This window comes from Leucoraja erinacea, chromosome 23 (assembly GCF_028641065.1).
Source record: "Leucoraja erinacea ecotype New England chromosome 23, Leri_hhj_1, whole genome shotgun sequence".
NCBI classification, from domain to species: Eukaryota; Metazoa; Chordata; class Chondrichthyes; order Rajiformes; family Rajidae; genus Leucoraja; species Leucoraja erinaceus.
In genome coordinates, this window is record NC_073399.1 from 123,564 (window position 1) to 145,439 (window position 21,876).

The 21,876-nt window shown below is 43.1% G+C and overlaps 1 protein-coding gene across 1 annotated transcript; it reads right to left on the reverse strand.

Moving 5' to 3' along the window:
* Positions 1 to 319: 319 nt before the first annotated feature.
* Positions 320 to 21,872, reverse strand: LOC129708083 (cytochrome b-245 chaperone 1). The gene is made up of 7 exons (XM_055653623.1): positions 21,744 to 21,872; positions 16,359 to 16,508; positions 14,709 to 14,750; positions 11,178 to 11,251; positions 7,053 to 7,149; positions 5,033 to 5,177; positions 320 to 2,088 (listed from the first exon to the last, which is right to left on the reverse strand). Exons 2-7 carry the CDS (start codon positions 16,444 to 16,446, stop codon positions 1,962 to 1,964), a joined length of 573 nt encoding a protein of 190 aa, XP_055509598.1. The 5' UTR covers positions 16,447 to 16,508; positions 21,744 to 21,872; the 3' UTR covers positions 320 to 1,961.
* Between the last annotated feature and the right edge of the window lie 4 nt (positions 21,873 to 21,876).

Sequence of the window (21,876 nt, forward strand, 5' to 3'; positions counted from 1 at the left end):
CCCGCTGAGTTCCTCCAGCACTTTTTGTTTTGCTTAGGGAAGCAGTATATCATGGTCCACTCGACTTGGGTGAAGTGGGACAACAGGTTGTGGTAGCAGGAGCTTAATGTTGTTGAGTGAACATGCAAGCAATATCCATAAAGCAGAATGCAATGTTCGGATCACACTCCTGATGTGCATCTCTTAAACAAAAGCTCCATTCTTCAAGAGATTGTATTCTTTAAAGATATGAGAGTTGTACTATCATAGCTTACACACCCCTTACCTGGAGCATGTCTTCAATATTGTAAATGTTTAATATTAAAAAATATTTGTAAACTTTTATCCTTTCACAATGTGTTTTATTTAAAGGATTGAAAATGCAAACAATTCAAAATTATACAGGAAATTGCTGCAGATGCTAGAAATATAAAATAGTTATTAAGCTGTAATGTTAACTCCACAGATAATGCTTGACCAAAGTTTTTTGTACTAAATGGTAGTTCTGATTGGAGCTGATTGGAGCTCCATAATATATATAAGGGTTTCCAAAACGAGGCAACTCCCGCATAAAACCTATTAAGCAATTCACAATAGTATCAAAATATCAAATACTCAGCATTTAAACTATGCTAATTTCTCATCCGTGTTTTTGGCTTTGTTTAAGTTTAGTTTAGTTTATAGATACAGCATGGAAATAGTCCCTTTGGCCAACCATGCCTACGCCGATCAGTGATCCCCGTACACTAGTACTATCCTACACATTAGGGACAATTTACTATCTCCACCAAAGCCAATTAACCTATGAGCCCTTGTGTCTTTGGAGTATGGGAGGAAACAAGGGATCCTGGGGGAAACCAACGCAGTCATGGAGAGAACGTACAAACTCCGTACAGACAGCACCCATAGTCAGGATCGAACCCGGTTCTCTGACGGCAGCAACTGTACCACTATGCCACCGTTTAAATAGCCAAAGAATGCAACACAATTATATGAATTATTTTGAGCAGGAAACCCTGGAAAGAAGCTTGAAATGAAATGTTTAGTTTAGTTTAGAAATACAGTGTGGAAGCAGGCCCACCAAGTCCATCAATCACCTGTATATTTGTTATCCCAGTTTCACATCCTACACATCAAGGCAATTTACAGATGCCAACTAACCTACAAACTTGCACGTCTGGAATGTGGGAGGAAACTAGAGCACCCAGAGAAAACACACAAGGTCACAGGGAGAACGTACAAAACTCCACACCAATAACATCTGTAGTCAGGATCAAACCCGGATATCTGGTACTGTGTATGCTAAATATTTCCATATTATATCGCCATTTGGCCCATTCAGACTAGGATGGCTGTCACAGCAATCCCATTCTTCCGCAGATCAACTCCACCCTGATCCTCCTCCCACCCACCTGAGGGTGATTTACAGCAACTAATTAATGTACCAATTAACAGTTCTTTTGGGACCGAGGGAGGAAACTGGAGCTGCCATGGGAAGCCAAATTTGTCACAGGGAGAACATGCAATCTCCACATAGACAACAGTGAAGGACAGGATTGAACTTGGGTCACTGGTCATCTGAAGCAGGAGCACTACCTGGCTGCACCACTGTTATTTTGAAAAAATAAAGGTCAAAATCAAATACCAAACTAGTTTCTCCATTCCAGTTTTCCCCAAAAATCTATTATATCTTACAGTTTGCACTTTTATAGTACACTTAATTAAAGCAACAAAACTGCTCAACTAAGTACATATTAGCATCAAAGGAATGTGAAGATTAGAGTTTATTTCACCAGGGAAAATGTTTGTCCCATAGCAGCTCATGAATAGTTAGACTGCCATATTGATTGCTATGTATTCTCACAACTGGTATGTTAATAGATTACTTCTTTAAATGTTCCACAACTCTGTCAGATGTTAAAAGCCTTTGGTTTTCAATTGGTTATGTTCTTAATGTCTGAACTGCTTTCTGCCATTAATCTTCAGTTCTTCTCATTGTCACTGCCGGTCTCATCACTGCTGTCTGGAGATAATTCTGGTTTCTCATCAAGCGCAGGTTTGTTAAGGTTTAGAAAGTTCACGATAAGTTCTGCTATGGCACTGACATCACTGAAAAGAGGAGGAAGATGACAAATTAGAACCACAAAGATTATGTTGAACAGTACATTTAGGACAGCAACTCAAGCCAACTAACTAATTTTCTACAACTTCCCGAAAGCCATAACATTGTGATTAACCCTTGCCTTTAAAGATACAGTGCAGAAGGCGGCCCTTCAGCCCAACTCGTGCATGCCGACCAACTTGCCCCATCTACACTAGTCCCACCTGCCCACACCAACTTGCCCCATCTACACTAGTCCCACCTGCCCACATTTGGTCCATTTCCCTCAAAATCTTTCCTATCCATGTACCTGTCCAAATGTCTTTTAAATATTGTTTACTAAAACTTTGTAGCCACATTTGAAGCAGATCTGGTCGTCATACTATAGAAAGAATGTGTAGGCGTTGGAGAGGCTGCAGAAGTGGTTCACGAGGGTGTTGAAACAAGGAACTGCAGATGCAAGTTTACAAAAGAAGACATAAAGTGCTGGAGTAACGTTGATAGGCGAAGTTTCGGGTCGGGATCCTTCTTGAGGCTGATCACTAGGATGTTGTCTGGATTGGAGGTTTTAGAGATACAGTGTGGAAACAGGCCCTTCGAGCCACCAAGTCCGTGCTGAACAACGATCAGCCAGACACTAGTTCTATCCAACACACTGGACAATTTACAGAAAACAATTAACCTGCAAACCTGCACCTGTACGTCTTCAGAATGTGGGAGGGACCCGGAGCACTGGGGAGAAAACCCATGCGGTCATAGGGAAAACGTACAAACTACATACAGACAGCAGCCGTATTCAAGATCGAACCCGGGTCTCTACTGCTGTGCCACTGTGCCACCCGCACATCATGCCCTGCCCCAAGGCAATGAACATGTTGGTCAAATACTAGCTTTCAGGGAATTGATGACCTTAAGGAAACTCTTCAGAAGAGTTAATCGTGTCAGGGAAAAGTGGAGGTATCTGGTAAGGGATTAAATAAAAGTGTTGATCACAAAATAAATCCCAACATCTAAATATATTTAATGACAGCGAAACTATTTTAAATTGCAATGAAAGATACAGCATTGAAACAGTCCCTTCAGCCCACTGAGTCCATGCTAACCCTTTTGCACTAGTTCTATATCTCACCTTCTCGTCTACTCCCAACACCACGGGCAATTTTACAATTAATCTACAAACCCACACGCACTTAGAATGCGGGAGAAAACCAGCCACTTGGAGGAAACCCACATGGTCACGGAGAACATCCAAACTCCACACAGACAGCAACTGAGGTCAAGATCAAAGCCAGGTCGATAGCCCGGTGGTGGTGGCTCAACCCCGGCGTAGGGGCCGTCTGCTGGCCGTTGCGGTGTCACCTGTTGTGCCTGTTTCCCCTGCACCGTTACCTGGCTCTGTCCCACTTGTATTGTCCACTCGGTCCAGTCGCATTGTCCAGCCTCCTGCTGTAGCGGCACCTAGTGGTGGCCTGGGGAATCACAAACCCTCGCTCTTGGCTGGTGTTTTTGTGGGCATTTGTATAGCATTCATTCAAGCTCCACCCTGTTAGAAGGAGCTTCCTATTTTTGGCTGTTCTAAACGCGTTTGAGTAAATCGCTTTATTGTTGTTCAAAAATAAAGAATCTTACCATACTCAATCGACTCGACTCGCCAAAACATAACTTTAGAAAGGAGATGAGGAGGAATTTTTTAGCCAGAGAGTGGTGAATTGGTGGAATTCATTGCCACAGATTGCTGTGGAGGCCAAGTCTTCTTGAAGCAGAGATTGTTGACAGGTTCTTGATTAGTTCAGGTGTCAGGAGATACAGGGAGAAAGCAGGAGAATGGGGTCGAGAGGGAAAAATCAGCTATGATTGAATGGCAGAGTAGACTTGATGGACCGAATGACCCATTTCTGTTCTGATGACTTTTGAACTTATAAGTCATAGTTATTGGTTAGCAAACTCTGTAAACCTTAAGAAAAACAATTTATGTTGATTCAAAGAGCTCAGCTAAATATTCTTGAATGGATTAGAAAATATTTTTATTTCAACTTCTCTTTGAACTGTGTGCTTGAATCGTTATCACTGCTCTGCTGAATATTGTGTTTAAGCTTTAAGAGTTTGTGGATAAGGAAAAAGACTAGTCCAGATACAATACTGTATTTACATGGACAAGGCACAAGGAAGAGGGATATGGACCATTAGCAGGCAAGTAGGGTCAATTTAGATTGTTATCATGGTCAGTACAGACATACAGTAGTGGGCCAAAGAGCTTGTTCCTGCATGTAATGCTGGAAATATTTTTTTTTAATATTGTTTAATTTATTGCTTGGTTGCCAACCATAAGAATTCTTTTGGAGAAATAAGGAATTCTTAAGGTGGTAAAAGAAATGTGAAAACATAATTTAAATAGCACAAACTTCTAAAGTTGATTATTTTAACATGGATCAGAGAGATAATACTGAAATAAACTAAAAAAAAGACACAAAGTGCAGGAGTAACTCAACAGGTCAGGCATTATCTCTGGAGAACCAGGATTGGTGACGTTTCCGGTTAGGATCCTTCTTCAAACAAATCAGTTCAGGCAGCATCTTTAGAGAACATGGATAACATATAACATAGAAAACATCACCCATTCCTCTCTCCAGAGATGCTGCTTGTCCCGCCGAGTTACTCCAGCTTTTTGTGTCTATCTTTGGATCGATAAAGTTTCGGGTCAGGACCCTTCTTCAGACTGAAGTAGAGTCTTGACCTGAAACATCACCTATCCATGTTGTTGAGAGATGCTGCCTGACCTGCTGGGTTACTCCAGCACTTTGTCTCTTTTTTTTTATACACCAGCATTTGTGATTCCTTTTTTCTACATTCATAAATAAACCACACTTTTTCACTCCAACACACTTTAGCATAACTTGGATTAATATATTTCACAATCTAGAAAGTCCAAAGAAAGATTAAAAAAAATATTACCTTTGATTACCTAGCACTGCGCTTTGGGTAAGTGGGTGTGAAAATCCCGTTGCAAACTTCAGTACCACCACATAACCTTTGCCCAAATAGCGGATCCTCTCCTCCTCCACAGACACGTCACGAATGTGCTGAAGCTGTGCCACGACTATAAACAAACTCCGTGAGTCACTGAAACAGGACGAGCAAAGAACTCACACCACAACATGAATCCAATCAATATTACTTGACTATGGTGGTGCAAGTGGCTCAAGGTGTTGCATTAACGTGAAGTCTGCCTCAGAGGTGTACCAGATCATGAGGGGAATTGATAGGGTGAATACTCAGAGACGTTTTACCCAAGATAATTGAATCAAGAATGAAACATAGGTTTAAGGTGAGAGGGGAAAGAATTAAAGAGGGGCCCGAGGGGAAACTTTTTCCACACAGATGGTGGTGAGTATATGGAACGAGCTGCCAGAGGAGGAATTTGAGGTAGATACTACAACATTAAAAGGACACTTGGACTGGTACATGCATGGGAAGGATTTAGAAGGATTTTGGTCACCCTGTTGATCATCTTTGGAGTGTGGAGAAAACTGGAGCACCTGTCGAAAACCCATGTGGTCGCGGGGAGAACATACAAACTCCATACCCGTAGTCAGGATTAAACCCGGGTCTCTGGTGCTGTTAGGCAGCAACTCTACCGCTGTGCCACTGTGCCACCCATTAATTCTACTCTGTCAGCAATTCATTCCACTAAATTATGATTTGACGGTAAAAATGAAAATAATACTCATCTGCTTCCAATTTATGCCTAAAAATGATGGCTTTTATTCAACAATATTTTGCAGAGCTGCATTCGCTATCCAGCATGTTTGTTCAGATCTCACACCTATAATCAACAATGCAGCCACACATGGTAACTAATTTTAACCTAAATCGAAGATGTTGCCAGGACTCGAGGGCCTGAGCTATGGGGAGAGGTTGAGCAGGCTGGGACTCTATTTCTTGGAGCGCAGGAAAATGAGGGGTGATCTTCTAGAGGTGTATAAGATCATGAGAGGAATAGATAGGGTAAATACACCGTTTTACAAAAGTAGGGGCATCAGAAGACATGTTTAAGGTGAATGGGGAAAGATTTAATGGGGGGGACTGGACTTTTTACACAAAGGCACTATGGCACAGAGGGAAAGTCACTGCCTTACGGCGCCAGAAACACAGGTTTGATCCTGACTATCAGTGCTGTCTATATGGAGTGTGTATGCTCTCCCTGTGACCATGTGGGTTTTCTCTAGGTGCTCTGGTTTCCTCCCACATTCCAAAGACATGCAGGGTTGTAGTTTAATTGGCTTCTGTAAATTGTCCCTTGTGTGTGAGATAGAACCAGTGTATGGGTGATCGTTGGACGCTGTGGACTCGATGGGCTGAAGGGCCCGTTTCCACATTGTATCTCAAAGTAAAACTAAAACAGGAAACTGAAACTATATGGAACAAGGTGCCAGAGGAGGTAGTTGAGGCAAGTACTATCACAATATTAAAAAAAAACATTTGAACAGTGCATGGATAGGATAGGTTTAAAAGGATATGGGCCAAATGCAAGCAGGAGGGAACAGTGTATCTGGGGCATGTTGGTCGGAGTGGGCATGTTGGGCTGAAGGGCCTGTTTCCACACTATGTGACTAGGGATATGGGCCAAGTGCAGGCAAATAGGATGGGGCATCTTGGTTGGTATGGATGAGATGGGTTGATGGGTCTGTTTCCGTGCAGTATGAGTCTAAGAAGCTACATTCAATGTTGTGGAAGTTCACAATCAGATGTTAGTATTTACCAAAAAATCCAATCTCTGTTTAAATCTTTATTCTATCTTCAATAATTTGAAAATATTAATACATAAATGTCTGGCATGAACTAAAAAACAATTAAGTGGAACAGTTATTCGGATTAATCCTGGAACATTTAACATTTCTGTCATTATGTTCAAAACATTTTTCACTGAGGCCAAAAAGTTACTTGAAATAGCAGCTACCAATTTGCTACTCACCTTGCTCATGACAGTTAGTCCACATGGTCAATATCCTTGTATAAAGGTTGAAATTTTTAAGAATTGCAGTCCCTTTAATCTTGTCAAACACAACTTCCTGCAAAGTGGAAAAGATAATTATATTAAATTAATAGAAAAACATAAATGGTAACTCTGAAGAAGGGTCCCAACCCGAATTGTCGCATATCCATGTTACTTTACAGGTACAGGACAAAAACAGGCCATTCGGCCCACCAACTCCTTGCCGACATCAATCACCCTGTACATTTATACCATCCTTTACAATTTTACCAAATCCAATCTACCTATAAACATATACATTTTTGAAATGTGGGAGGAGACTGGAGCATTTGGCGAGAACCCACATGGTCGCAGGGAGAACGTACAAACTCCATACAGACAGCACCCATACTCAGGATCAAACCCAGGTCTCTGGCGCAAAAAAGCAGTAACTATACTGTACAGTTACTGTACTCCCCCTGTTCTCCAGAGATGATGCCTGTCCCGTTGAGTTACTCCAGGACTTTGTGTCCTATGCAAGATTTCAACATCTGCTGTTCCAAGTGTCTGCATAAAACAACGTGTCACATTCTTATCTATCTATATTACTAAAAGTCTGTCCTTGACCAGTTTTGGCCATCTGTGCTGTGATTTCCGAGAGAACTCCGCCACCTACAGGCCGTCATTTTTGGCCACCTTGCTCATATGGCATTTCAACATCTGTTCCAAATTTGTCCCCTGCATAAAACAACGTGTCCTATATTCTTACCAGTCTATCTATGATTACTAATTCTGTCCTTGTTTTTGGCTTCCAGTTTGATTTCCGAATGGCATTTTACGGTCCGGAAACATCCTTCTTTTTCATTCTCCTCTCCTCCGTTCTGTGATTTCCTCCCACCTTTTACCATCCTCTCCCTTATTCTCTTTCCCACCTCTACAGCTCAGAAGGCCGCCACCTACTTACCACCCCCGTCCATTTGTAATCTGGCCTCATACTGTTCTATATCAGAGCCCCCCTATGTGTAACCTCCCCTCTATCTCTCTAAAAAAATATAAAAACTCACTGTCCTTGACAGAGAGATGAGAATTTTACAAAATAAACTAAATCTATTAAAATATATTAAATAATACTTAATTTAATAATTAATACACTGATTAAAAAAAATACTAATGAACGAGAGATGGTTAATCCTTTATAAATATTAATGTCCCCATTCTCAAAACTATGACTAATCCCCCTAAAATTCCTGATCTTAAGCTGCCCCCCCTGAGGGCAAGGGGGCCGCAGCTGTAAAACCAAGAATTGGTGTTCCTCAAATCAGTTCTAAAAATGACTGGAGATGTTAAAGGTTTTACAAAATTCTCTGAGGGTCTAGGCTGTGAATAATTTTTTTCCTCTATCCTTTTCACACTTCCATCACTGTTTACTCCGGCACGGTAAGTGTCTCTTATTGGTTCTAAACCTTGCTAGAATTGTCAGCCTAATCCGTCTGGTACACTACACTACAAAGAAAATAACTGTTGTCTGCAAAAATGTCTCTTTTGGTACCTGAAACTTTTTCTATTCCCCTGTCTCTCCCACTATGCTTGTCTTTTTAGTTCCCCACCTTTTGTCCTTGTGGTTCTAAAACTCCCCTTTCTCTCTCCCCCCCCTATGGTCTCTCCCCCCCTCCCCTCTCCCTACTCCCCCCCTCCCTCCCACCTCCCCCATTTATACAATATTCCCTCTCCTCCCCCCTCCCCCTCCCCCCCTCCTCCCCCCTCTCCTCTACTCCCCCCCCCTCTCCCCCCCCCCTCCTTCTCCCCCCTTCCTCTCCTCTCCTCCCCTCTCTCCCCCTCTCCCCCCTATCTCCTCTATCCCCCCCTCTCTGCCCTCTCTTCCCCTTCCCCACCCTCCCCCCCAGTCTCCCTCCCCCTCCCCCCCCCCCCCCCCCCCCCCCCCCCCCCCCCCCCCCCCCCCCCCCCCCCCCCCCCCCCCCCCCCCCCCCCCCCCCCCCCCCCCACCCCCCCTCCCCCCCTCCCCCCTCCCCCCCCCTCCCCCCTCTTTTTACTCCCCCCTCTCCTCCCACCCTCTCCTCCCCCTCCCCCCCCATTCCTCCCCCCCTCCCCCCCTCCACTATTACTCCCCTACTCCCTCCTGTCTCCCCCTCCTCTTTCCTAAAATCTCCCCTCTCTCCCCCCTTCCTCCATCTCAGCCCTCCCCTCTCTCCCCCCTCTCTTCCTCCCCCCTCCCCCCCCCCCCCCTCCACCCCTCCCCCCCCCCCCTAAACCACCCCCCTCACTCTCTCCTCCCCCACCTTTCCCCCTCACCCACCCTCCCTCTTATCCTCCTCTCCACCCCCCTATCCCTCTTGCCCCTCTCTCTGTCTCTGCCCCTTCTCTCTCTGCCCTCACTCTCTACCCCCGCCCGCCCCTCTCTAGATGTGACTGCAAGTTGGGGGCTATGCGTCAGTAGATAGGGTGGTTATGGGGTAAAAGGAGCAAATTAATAATATTAATATAATATCAAGGGGATAATTAGCGCGAGTGCGGGGGGTGGGGGGGGGGGGTAGTTAGTGTGTGTGATGCTGCGTGACGCCTCCCCCCCCCCCCCCCCACACACAACCGTACGTTGGGGGAACAGACCCAACGGGTCTGCACTTGGTCTAGTTAATTATAGAGTTCAACAACCTGCAAAGATTTCATTTGGCGAATACAAAAGTTGGTGCTCTGTATAACTCAGACTGGTTTATGTACCATTGGTTTGCCAATATGCAGATAACATTTCAACATTAACATGGCACAGCAATAAGGTTGCTGCCTTACGGGGCCTACGACCTGTGATTGATCCTGACTAAGGGTGCTGTCGATACGGAGTTTGCACGTTCTCCCCATGACCACATGGGTTTTCCCCGGATGGTCCGGTTTACTCCCACATTCCAAAGAGCTACAGGTTTGTAGGTTAATTGGCTTCAGTAAAGATTGTAAATTGACCCTAGTGTGTAGGATAGTACGAGTGTACAGGGATCGCTGGCCTGCGTGGACTTGGTGGGCAGAAGGTTCCGTTTGCAAGCTGTTCTCTAAACTAAACTAAATTAATGCAATTGCTAAATATTGACCTTAAAAAATAAACTGATTTAAACTTGATAGATACAAAATGCTGGAGTTACTCAGCGGGTCTGGCAGCATCTGATAAGGAATAGGTGACGTTTCGGGTCCGAACACTTCTTCAGATTGAAAGAAGAGGTTTCCAAGATGGACTTGAGATGAGTTGTCAAGTCATTGCACAGGGAAGTAGATTCATAGAAATTGAAAGGAAAGAAGCCACAAGACGAAGCTTGGCTGCTTCAACCAGACAGAGGGCTGTTGGTCAAATATCTATTTACATTTTGCAATCACTAAATTCAGTTTCAATAAAGAGGAAGAAGATTGGATTGTTTTGCCTTCCATCACAGTGGGGAATGTGGGGAATCCGCTGTGGTGGATGTTTATGTTGATTTTTATGTATTTGTGTGTCTTGGTGCTTTTTTTTCCGTATGGCTGTATGGTAATTTGCATATCACTGTACCTTAATTGGTACATGTGACAATAAAATACCTTTGAATTGAACCCACCAATATAAAGTGTTAAGGAGATGTGAGGGACAGGTTTTTTATTTACACAGAAAGTAGTGTGTGCCTGGAAATCGTTGCCAGGGGTGGTGGTAGAAGCAGATATGATAGTGGTATTTAAAAGGCTTTGTATAGGCACATGTATAGTCAGGGAGTGCATGCAGGCAAGATTAGTTTAACTTGGCATCATGTTCGGCATGGACATTGTGGGCTGAAGGGCCTGTTCCTGTGCTGTGCTGTTCTATGTTCTATGTTGTGGCTTTTGAGAGAGCAATTGCTAATGAGATCCACCACCAAGAGGGTAGAGTCAAGTGCGAGAGGCATCTTGAAATTTACTGAATAATTAACTTGAGTTTACCACCATTTTAAACTCTGTAGTCACAAGATTTTTTTCTACATTTTCTAAATAAAGACCAAATACTCGATCGCTTTAATTGTATAATTTCATAAGTTGCATAAAATTGATTTATAACAATAGATTCACTTGACAAGAGACATAGTGAGGCAAGCTCTAAATAGACAAGTGCTTTCCTACCTCCCAGTCTTCCAAGTTTTGGATAGCCACAAAAAAGCACCCAGCCATGTAGAATAATTTCCATGCCCAACTGTCTGAAAACAATAAATAGATACTTTCCTGTGATCTTGTTCAGTGTATCATAAGTGATCTTAGTTTATATTCAGCAACAGAAATATGCAGTCAGAACATTTGCCTGATGTAATTTTGAACTTTCTTCCAGTCCAGCGAAACACAAATGCCAAGACATTTTAGTTTATTTTAGTTTAGTTTCGGGATCCAGCTTGGAAACAGGCCCCTCGTCCAGCGAACCCAGCACACTAACATTATCCTACACACACAAGGGACAATTTATAATTTTACCAAACCAAATAGCCTACAAACCAGTATGTGGGAGGGAAACGGAGCACCCGGGGAAAACTCAAGCAGGTCACAGGGGGAACGTATAGACTCTGTACAGACAGCATCTGTGGACAGGTTTGAACCCGGGTCTCTGGAGCTGTGAGGTAGCAACTCTATTGCTGCGCCCTAATTTTCTAACACAAATGTTCTGGTCTAAAGACTGCCCTGTTCCCTTTAAAATATGTTTTGAATATTTTAGCCCATAATACTGTGCAGGTTTAATTTGCACCATTCTGTAGATAGAACACAGAACAGGACCAGAGGATCAGGCCCTTCGTCTCTTAATGTCAGTGCTGAACATGATGCCAAGATAAGCTAACCTGACCTACTTACACATGATCAACACCCCTCCATTCTCTGCATATCCAAGTGCTAAACTAAAAACCTCTAAAATGCTGCTATTATCTGCCTCCATCATCTCACACAGCACGTTCTAGTGCCCTCTGCATAAAAATCTTGCCCCGCACATCTCTGTTAAACTTTGCTCCTCTCACGGTAGAGCTGTTAGCTCTAGTCTTTGACATTTCTATCTTGGGAGAGAGGTTCTCACTGTCTACACTATTGGTGCCAATATAATTGTCAAGTCCAACACTAGTCCAAATGACTTCCAATCCAAATTTAACCCCTGCTTTCACGCAGAGGGCAAATGCCAATTGAAAACCGAACGAAGATCACAGAAATGCAGAGCATAGATCACAGACATCAGTGTTGCCCGTACACAGACCACTTCTATTACGTACTTTTTCCTCAAACTTATACCATTTGTTATCGAGTGACCCCACGGCATTGCATGTTCTTAGGATAGGAGTTTGTGGAACATATTGAAACATTGCAAACAAAGAGGCAGCACAGTGGCGCAGTGGTATATTTGTTGCCTAACAGCACCAGAGACCTGGGTTCGATCCTGACTACGGGTATGGAGTTTGTATGTTCTCCCTGCGACCACACTTGACACCATTCAGACAATAATCTGCCTTCCTGTTTTTGCCACCAAAGTGGATAACCTCACATTTTGTTGGTTCACATGCTTGTTTTTTGTTGGTTCACACGCTTGATAAATGGTGTTTTAACATTAATGTTTAGTGTTTTCTGAGTCATTTGTAACTGTCACCGTATGTCATGTTGTTACTTGTGGGCGGAGCACCAAGGCAAATTCCTTGTATGTGAATACTTGGCCAATAAACTTACTTACTTATCCACATTAAACTTCATCTGCCATGCATCTGCCCACTCACCCAACCTGTCCGTCACCCTGCATTCTCATAGCATCCTCCTCACAGTTCACACTGCCACTCAGCTTTGTGTCATCTGCAAATTTGCTAATGTTACTTTTAATCCCTTCATTTAAATCATTAATGTACATTGTAAATAGCAAGCCTTGTACATTGTAAATCCCAGCACCAAGACTTGCGGTACCCCACTGGTCACTGCCTGCCATTCTGAAAGGGACCCGTTAATTCCTACTCTTTGTTTCCTCTCTGCCAACCAATTTTCTATCCATGTCAGTACCCTACCTCCAATACCATGTGCTCTAATTTTGCCCACTAATCTCCTATGTGGGACCTTCTTCTACTGTTTCTATATGACACTCAATGCTACCAGAAACTGGACCTTAACAAGTACAGTGGAGCAAAATGCCATATACACACTATTCTTTAAAAATCAGTTTAGTTTAGTTTAGAGATACAGCACGGAAACAGGCCTTCAGCCCACCGAGTCCGCACCGACCAGCGATCATCCCGTACACTAGCACTGTCCTACACACTAGGGACAATTTACAATTTTTGCCAAAGCCAATTGACCTACAAACCTGGAAGAATCCAGAGAGTGGGAACAAACCAGAGCACCCGGAGAAAACCCACGCGGTCACGGGGAGAATGTACAAACGCTTTACCCGTTGTCAGGATCCAACCCGAGTCTCTGGTTCTGTAAGGCAGCATCTCTATCGCTGTGCCACCCTGCAACCTATTAATTCTACACAATGTCAGCAATTCATTCCACTAAATTATGATTTGATGTTGAAAATGGAAAAAATACCCACTTGCTTCCAATTTATGTTTAAAACTTACATGACTTTTATTCAATAATATTTTCCAGCTGCATTCTCTATCCAGCATGCTTGTTTAGAACTCACACATATAATCAACAATGCAGCCACACATGGTAACTAATTTTAACCATCGATTCATTGTTAATAATTACTCCGACAAATGATCAGACAACAGAGGAAGAACAAAGTTCAAAACTGCACTTTCCCAGACGAGGTCGATTTATCAAAACAAAAGATAACATTTTGACAACATACTCTGCACTTTACCACTTAATGTTGCCATCACAACGAATTAAACAGAGGTTGGTGGAGATATTCCTGCTCGACATTTAATGTCTCTGGACCACTTGGTCACATGACACACTGGAAAATTAGACCAGTCGGAGCAAATATGTAAACGGAGGCACAAGGAACTGCAGATGCTAGTTTACAAAAAAGCACAAACTGCTGGAGTAACTCAGCGGGGCAGGTAGCGTTACTGGAGAACATGACAGGTGACACTTTGGGTCGGGACCCTTCTTCTGACTGATTATGGAGGTGGGAGGAGGGGGGTGGAGAGGCACTGACCTGCCCCCACCTTTCTTTCCAGCTTTCTCACCCCTGCCCCCCCCCACCACAATCATTCTAAAGAAGGGTCCTGGTCCAAAACGTCACCAGTCCATGATCTACGGAGATGCTGCCTGACCCGATAAGTTACTCCAGCACTTTGTTTTTTCACGTATGTAAATTGACTTGCCCAATTTTGATTTATTTGAATTAATAGATTTACATCCACCAAAAGCAGAAAATCTTTCAGTTTTAATATTTTTCACTGTTTATTTTACTTGACATATGCTGAATCTACAATTTAATAACCCATCTAATAAAAGCTTTCCGAATTCTGCTGAAAAAAAGAACATATTATGTAAACCATTCACTTATTTATGTCATCAATCTATTATTTCCATAAAATTATTTAATTTATTTCAGGTTTGCTTTGATTAGAAATGATTTCAAATAACTACTTGTTTTCAAATCAGTTAAACAGAACAATCGTATTGAATTATGTAAAATGTATGTTATATTAATATATTATATGATTAGATTCTGATCTTTCTCACCTGTACTGTAGTAGGCAGCAGCTAAACCAATTGAACCAATTCCTGCAGAATAGAAAAAAATGTTAATTTTCCTCTGTCTTCCCTTATCCCTAACCAGTCTGAAGAAGGGTCTTGACCCGAAACATCATCCATTCCTTCTCTCCAGAGATGCTGCCTGTCCCGCTGAGTTACTCCAGCTTTTCTATCTTCATTTTAATTTTATAACTATTCTCTTCATCATTAAAAAAACTTGTAATGTCTCTGTGTGACTGATATAAACTGGCACAAACGTTTGTTTGTGTAGAATGCTGCTGTCCCACAGTGCTGGAGACCTCGTGTGCTGACTGTGTGGAGGTTGTACGATCCTCCTGTGACCTCCAGGTGCTCCAGTTTCCTCCCACATCCCAAACATATGCAGGCTTGTACATTATTTGGCTTCTGCAGGGAATGGGATAACATAAAAGGTGTACGATGGTTGGCATGGACTCTGTGGGCAGAAGGGCCTGTTTCCACGATGCATCTTTAAACTAAACAGGTATTAATGTCAATGTTGAATAATCTATATTAAAGGGCCCGGGTTTGATCCCGACTACGGGTGCTGTCTGTACGTTCTCTCCATGACCGCGTGGGTTTACTCCCAGATCTTTCGTTTCCTCCCACACTCCAAAGATGTACAAGTATATAGGTAAATTGGCTTGGTATAATTGTAATTTGTCACTAGTGTGTTTGATAGTGTTAATGTGTGGGGATCGTTGGTCCTAAGGCCTAAGACAGAAATGTCAGCATGGGAAGGGGAATTAAAGTGTTTGGCAACAGGGTGATCACGTTGCCTAAGGCGGACTAAGCGGAGGTGTTCAGCGAAACAATTGCCCAGTCGACGCTTGGTCTCGCCAGGAGCCCACACCTGGAACAGGGGACCCAGTAGATAAGTGACGACAAACCAGCACGTCTTTGGGAGATGGGAGGAAACTGGAGCACATAGAGTTCACGGGCGGGGGGAGAAGTCACTTCGGGGGGATGCGACCTTTTCTTGTCATATCCCCCGTCTCCGTCTGTGCTGAGACGTATTGCGGAGCTGGCAGCATCCAACTGGGACCGACCTCGAGGCTCCGTGATAAATCAGAGCCAGGACTTACCAACTGGCCGACTTGGGGGCTGTGGTGGCGTTGCAGTGGCGACCCGACTTCGGAGCCTCGGAGGCTCGGCCGCGGGCCCAGTGGACGACAACGACGCTGGTCCCAGGTTGGTGACCGGTTTTCTGGAGCTCCTGCAACCACAGCTTCGACCGCCCCGGGCCGCGGAGTTTAAACCGGCCCATTTGCGGAGCTCGGATGTAGGTCGCTGGACTTGCCATCACCCGTGGGGTCCCTAGATCGAAAGCTGGATCGCCTCAACGCAGAGGGAGACGATGAGTGAAGAAACAAGGACTTTAAGACTTTTGCCTTCCATCACAGTGAGGAGGTGTCTGGTAGACTCACTGTGGTGGATGTTGAACTGTGTTAAGTGTGTGTTTTGTTATTTTATTCTATAATAAGACTGCAAGGTTCACAATTTCATTCAGACTGAAATGTCTGAATGACAATAAAGGATACTTTATACTTTATATTTTAATGATTTAGAAATTAGAACACAACCATCTTAATAAAGGTGATTGAATTACCATGCACTTACCAACTAATACAGACCAGGATCTAGTACCGGGAGACCTCGAAAGGCGAAGGATTGAATTGTTTTTCTCCTCTACGATCATGTATGCCATCTTACTGAAGAGCAGCACTCAGTCTATTGAATATAAGTTATTAAGTGACGCTCTTAATGGACCTGTAATAGAAAGACCAAATGACACTGTTGATGCACAATTGGAAAGAAGAGGCAGCAGAAAGCATTTGTAAAGATATTAGATATCCCTCTGATAACAAATGTCCCCTTTTGTCACCAGCATTAGATAATCCAATATTTCGAGAAGCTGTATGTGCTTCCAGTAAGTCACGGTTAACATAACAGCTCATGTATTAGAGATCTTTCTGCAGCAAAGTAAGACATCCATTTAATAAGAAGATAGACACAAAATGCTGGAGTAACTCAGCGGGTCATACAGCATCTCTGAAGATAAGGAATGGTAACGTTTCGGGTCGAGTCCCTTCTTCAGACTGAGTTGGAGGAAAGGGAAATGTGAGACATAGACGATAATATAGAGATATAAAACAAAGAATGAAAGACAGGCCATTGTTGTAGGCTAGGTGAAAATGAGTTACAGACAATGAGACTCAACAAGACGACTTTGAAGCTAGTACAACTTGGGTGCGGGGAGGGACTGAGAGAGAGGGGATGATTAACTTGATAAGTCCAGTTAATGTCGTTTTCTAAAATGTTATGTGTAGGAAGGAACTGTAGATGCTGGTTGAAACCAAAGATGAATACAAAAAGCTGGAGTAACTCAGCGGGTCAGACAGCATCTCTGGAGAAAAGGTGATGTTTGGGGTCAAGACCCTTCTTCAGTCTGGAAAATGTTATCACTTTACGGGGGATGTAAAGACAATATAATATATAATCAAACATAATATTTTAATTCATGCATCTCTCAAATTCACAAAAAAGTTTTGCAACCAGCACCATTCAAAGCTTTTAACCTCATAATTTGCACATCCTAATGTATCTCTTTTATAGATGTGATTGATATACACTGAGAAATTAATCCACCTCTTCTTCAAAAAACTGACAACAATAAAAACTAAACATGCTATTCTGGCAGATAAATAAGGTGGGCAGCATTACATTGATAATCTGAGATGCTACACATATAAACACAATTGAAGTTTTTTTACCACCATAATTTTGCCATCTGCATAATGCAACACTGATACACAAATTCAACAATTACATTACCAAGATTCACATGGTTAAATTATCAAGTTATCTTACTTTCTAGTTGAAAGACTATTCTACACCTCTTTACAGAATCGGTAATTGAACCGGGATGCTCATTGGCAAATCTACAGAAAGATACCTCCCCTAGGGTGATGTATAACATAGATAGGGTGAATGCACACAGTCTTTTTGCCGAGAGTAGGGGAATCCAAAATCAGAGGACATAGGTTTAAGGTGAGAGGGGCAAGATTTATTGGAAACCGAGAGACATTTTCACTCAGTATATGGAACGAGCTGCCAGAGGAGGGAGTTGAGGCAAGTACTGTAATGGCATTAAAAAGACATCTGGACCAGCTACTTGGATATGAAAGGTTTAGAGGGAGTTGAGCCAAATACAGGTAAGTGAGACTAGTGCAGATTGGGAATCTTGGTTGGCATGCATGAGTTAAGGGCCTGTTTCCTTGCCGTATGACTGTACGACTCCAATAATTCTCAGTGTGCTGGTCAGTGATTGTCTACGACATTGTTCTGTTCACCTTCTCACAATGTCATTCATCTGCTATTTCACCATCTCTCTCCATGTACGTATATATCAAGTGTCTCCAACATTGCCTCTCTGTGGTTAAATCCACATCCAGCTCCTGATTTTTAATCTGCATGTCTTTAAGATGTGGCAGGAAACTGGAGCACCTGGAGAAAACCCACACGGTCACAGGGAGAATGTACAAACTCCACGCAGACAGCTTCTGCAGTCAGGATCGAACCCGAGTCTCTGGCGCTATAAGGCACCAACTCCACTGCTGTGCCACTGTGCTACCCAATGCCTGTGTCTCGAGGACTCTACTCCCATGTATTTACGCTTACCCAATATTCCTCGTTGTTTTCAGATAGTTATTGTCCTAGCTGCTTTTCCTTGCTATCTATATTAAGCGTCTCTAAAACAACTATCTTTTCAATGATATTCTAGTCAGCCTCCTCATTCCTCCATTTAAGGACGGCACGGTGGCACAGCAGTACAGTTATTGCTTTACAGTGCTTGCAGCACCAGAGACATGGGTTCGACCCCGACTGCGGGTGCTGTGTACGGAGTTTGTACATTCTCCCGTGATCGCGTGGGTTTTCTCTGAGATCTTTGGTTTCCTCCCACACTCCAAAGATGTACAGGTTTGTAGGTCAATTGGTTTGGTATATTGTCCCTAATGTGTGTAGGATAGTGTTACTGTGCGGGGATCGCTGGTCAATGCGGACTCAGTGAGCCGAAGGGGCTGTATCTCTTCACTAAACTGAACTACTACTGTATAAAATGCCTGTGTAAAAGTTAATTTTGAACATTATGTGCTATTCAGAGACAAAGCTGGGGTATTTCTTGTAATACTCTTATAAGGAGAGTATCCTGGATTCCTCTCTATCTGTAAACATCCCCATGGACCATTAGCCAAACCTTTAATGTATCTAATCTAAGTAGCAACTCCTTACACCACACATTCTTTCACTATTTTATATCTCATTTTTTTTCTGCAAATCCGAACCTTTGAATTTGCCAGATCAGATTGTATTTGAAGTTAGCAGCCTAGCAGCATGGTGCGCTGACAACAACCTGGCCCTTAACTCCAAGAAGACCAAGGAGCGCATTGTAGACTTCAGGAAGTCTAGGGGCGGCACGCACACCCCCACCCACATCAACGGGACGGAGGTGGAACGTGTTTCCAGCTTCAGGTTCCTGGGGGTCAACATCTCCGATGACCTCTCTTGGACCCACAATACCTCAACTCTGGTCAAGAAGGCTCACCAGCATCTCTTCTTCCTGAGGAGACTGAAGAAGGTCCATCTGTCTCCTCAGATCCTGGTGAACTTCTACCGCTGCACCATCGAGAGCATCCTTACCAACTGTATCACAGTATGATATGGCAACTACTCTGTCTCCGACCGGAAGGCATTGCAGAGGGTGGTGAAAACTTCCCAACGCATCACCGGTTCCTCGCTCCCCTCCATTGAGTCTGTCCAAAGCAAGCGTTGTCTGCGGAGGGCGCTCAGCATCGCCAAGGACTGCTCTCGCCCCAACCATGGGCTGTTTACCCTCCTACCATCCGGGAGGTGCTACAGGTCTCGCCGTTGCCGGACCAGCAGGTCCAGGAACAGCTTCCCTGCGGCTGTCACATTACTCAACACTGTACCTCGGTGACTGCCAATCACCCCCCCCCCCCCGGACACTCCTCCCACAGGAAAACACACTATGTCTGTATACATGTAAATAGATTTATTTATTGAAATCATATTCTATGTCGCTCTTCCAGGGAGATGCTAACTGCATTTTGTTGTCTCTGTATTGTACACTGACAATGACAATTAAAGTTGAATCTGAATCTGAATTAAAGCAAATAATATAATATCTTATGCTATATCGCACTTTAAACTTCATTCTCAATTCCTATCATTCTTGTTTGGAGCGCATCTGACGTTAATTTTTAATGCCTTGTCCTATTGTGACTCCAAAGAGACCCTCATTACTTCCAGTAATCAGAAGATGATGGTACATTGTGGTCAAAGCACTATGGATGGAGGGAGGAAAGGAAGGCAGCATCTATCAGGAAACAATTAAATCAGTAAAATCTAAGTGCTTGTTGCCCATCCACAACACTAACACGCCTTCTGAGGTCAGTTCTCTGAGAACAATGGGTTCACTGTGGCCAAATGTTGTAGGAGAACTGTAATCGTATACGTTCTATGTGGACCATAAGACAAAGGAGCAGAATTAAGCCATTCTGCCCATCGATGTTACTCCACCATCGTCTCCTGCCTTCTCTCTGTAACCTTTGACTCCCTTGCTAACCAAGAATCTATTAATGTCTACTTTTAAAAATACCCAATGATTTGGCCATCACAACTATCTATGGCAATTAATTCCTTATCATCTACATTCTAAGGGTACTTCCTTTTCCCCGCCATTAGGTCGTGTCCCATGGTCCGAGATTCCCAGTCTCCCACTATAGGAAGACTGTAGGAAACACCCTCTCCATCTGTCAGAAACAGGTTCTGACAACAGGTGTTTGTTGACTCTAGCCACATCTCTTTCCACACATGCTGCCTGACCCACCTTGTTTTTCCAGTTGACAGAACTGCTGATGTGTGGCAATGCTGAGAACTGGCAAGTAACCCTGACCTATTATCTACCTCATTGGAGACACACGGACTATCTTTAATCAGACTTTGCTGGACTTTATCTTGCACTAAATGCTATTCACTTTATCATGTATCCATATACCGTAGATGGTTCGGTTATAATCATGTATTGTCTTTCCGCTGACTGGATACCACGCAACAAAAGCTTTTCACTGTTCACAAGACAATAAACTAAACTAAACTCAACCATATTCTACACTCTGTATCTTCCCTTTTGCTCTGCCTATGGTAGTTGAGCATGAATTGATTGTATGGGATATCTGTTTGGATGGCATGCAAAACAAAGCTTTTCACTATACCTCGTTACATGTGACAATAATACATCTAAACCATCATTTTCTGCTTCTGTATCTAATCTGCCGAACTTTGGCATTTTCAGTCTTAAAAACTTAGCATCATAGCCTTAATTTGCACCGATAGACGCCCTTTCCGGGTTCATTGAGACTGAATATTGTGTGGCTCGTGATTTCAAAAAGGAAGTTGAGAAATAATAAATCTGAAATCACAACTTGAGACTTTTGCGAGAATACAAACTTAGTCATCTCACAGTGATAAGTATGCGAACGTTGAAAAAAAAAAGACCGGCATAGATTTAAATTATATTTAAAGACAAAGTGTATAAATTGCGTCTTCTCAGCTGCAATCTTAGCAGATCCATTGAATGGCATGCGATTAGTTTCAACAACTATTTCGGATTTAAAAAACACATGTAAACAATAAGGTTAAACTACTTTTTTTTCCTTTTTTTTTTCCCCTTCCACTAACGTTATTATAACTATAAAATGGAATGTTAGTCTTTGGAAATTATCCTTAACACCTTCCCCTTCCTTATCTCAAGACTTCCTCTCCCCTAACTCTCAGTCTGAAGGGTCTTGACCCGAAAACGTCACCCATTCCTTCTCTCCAGAGATGCTGCCTGGCCCGCTGAGTTACTCCAGCATTATTTGTGTCTATCTTCAACTACAAGTCTTTGTAAATGTTTTGATGTGAAGAGAAATGAAGACATACCGCCGGATTTGTGCCTCTTCCCTCCGATGAATGTGGCCGGGAAGTTTCTGAATGATATCTTCCACTTCCCTCTTGGCCATGCATTGGCTGGGACTAGGAACTGCCTCCGGAAGCCTGTAACCCAATGAAAAGG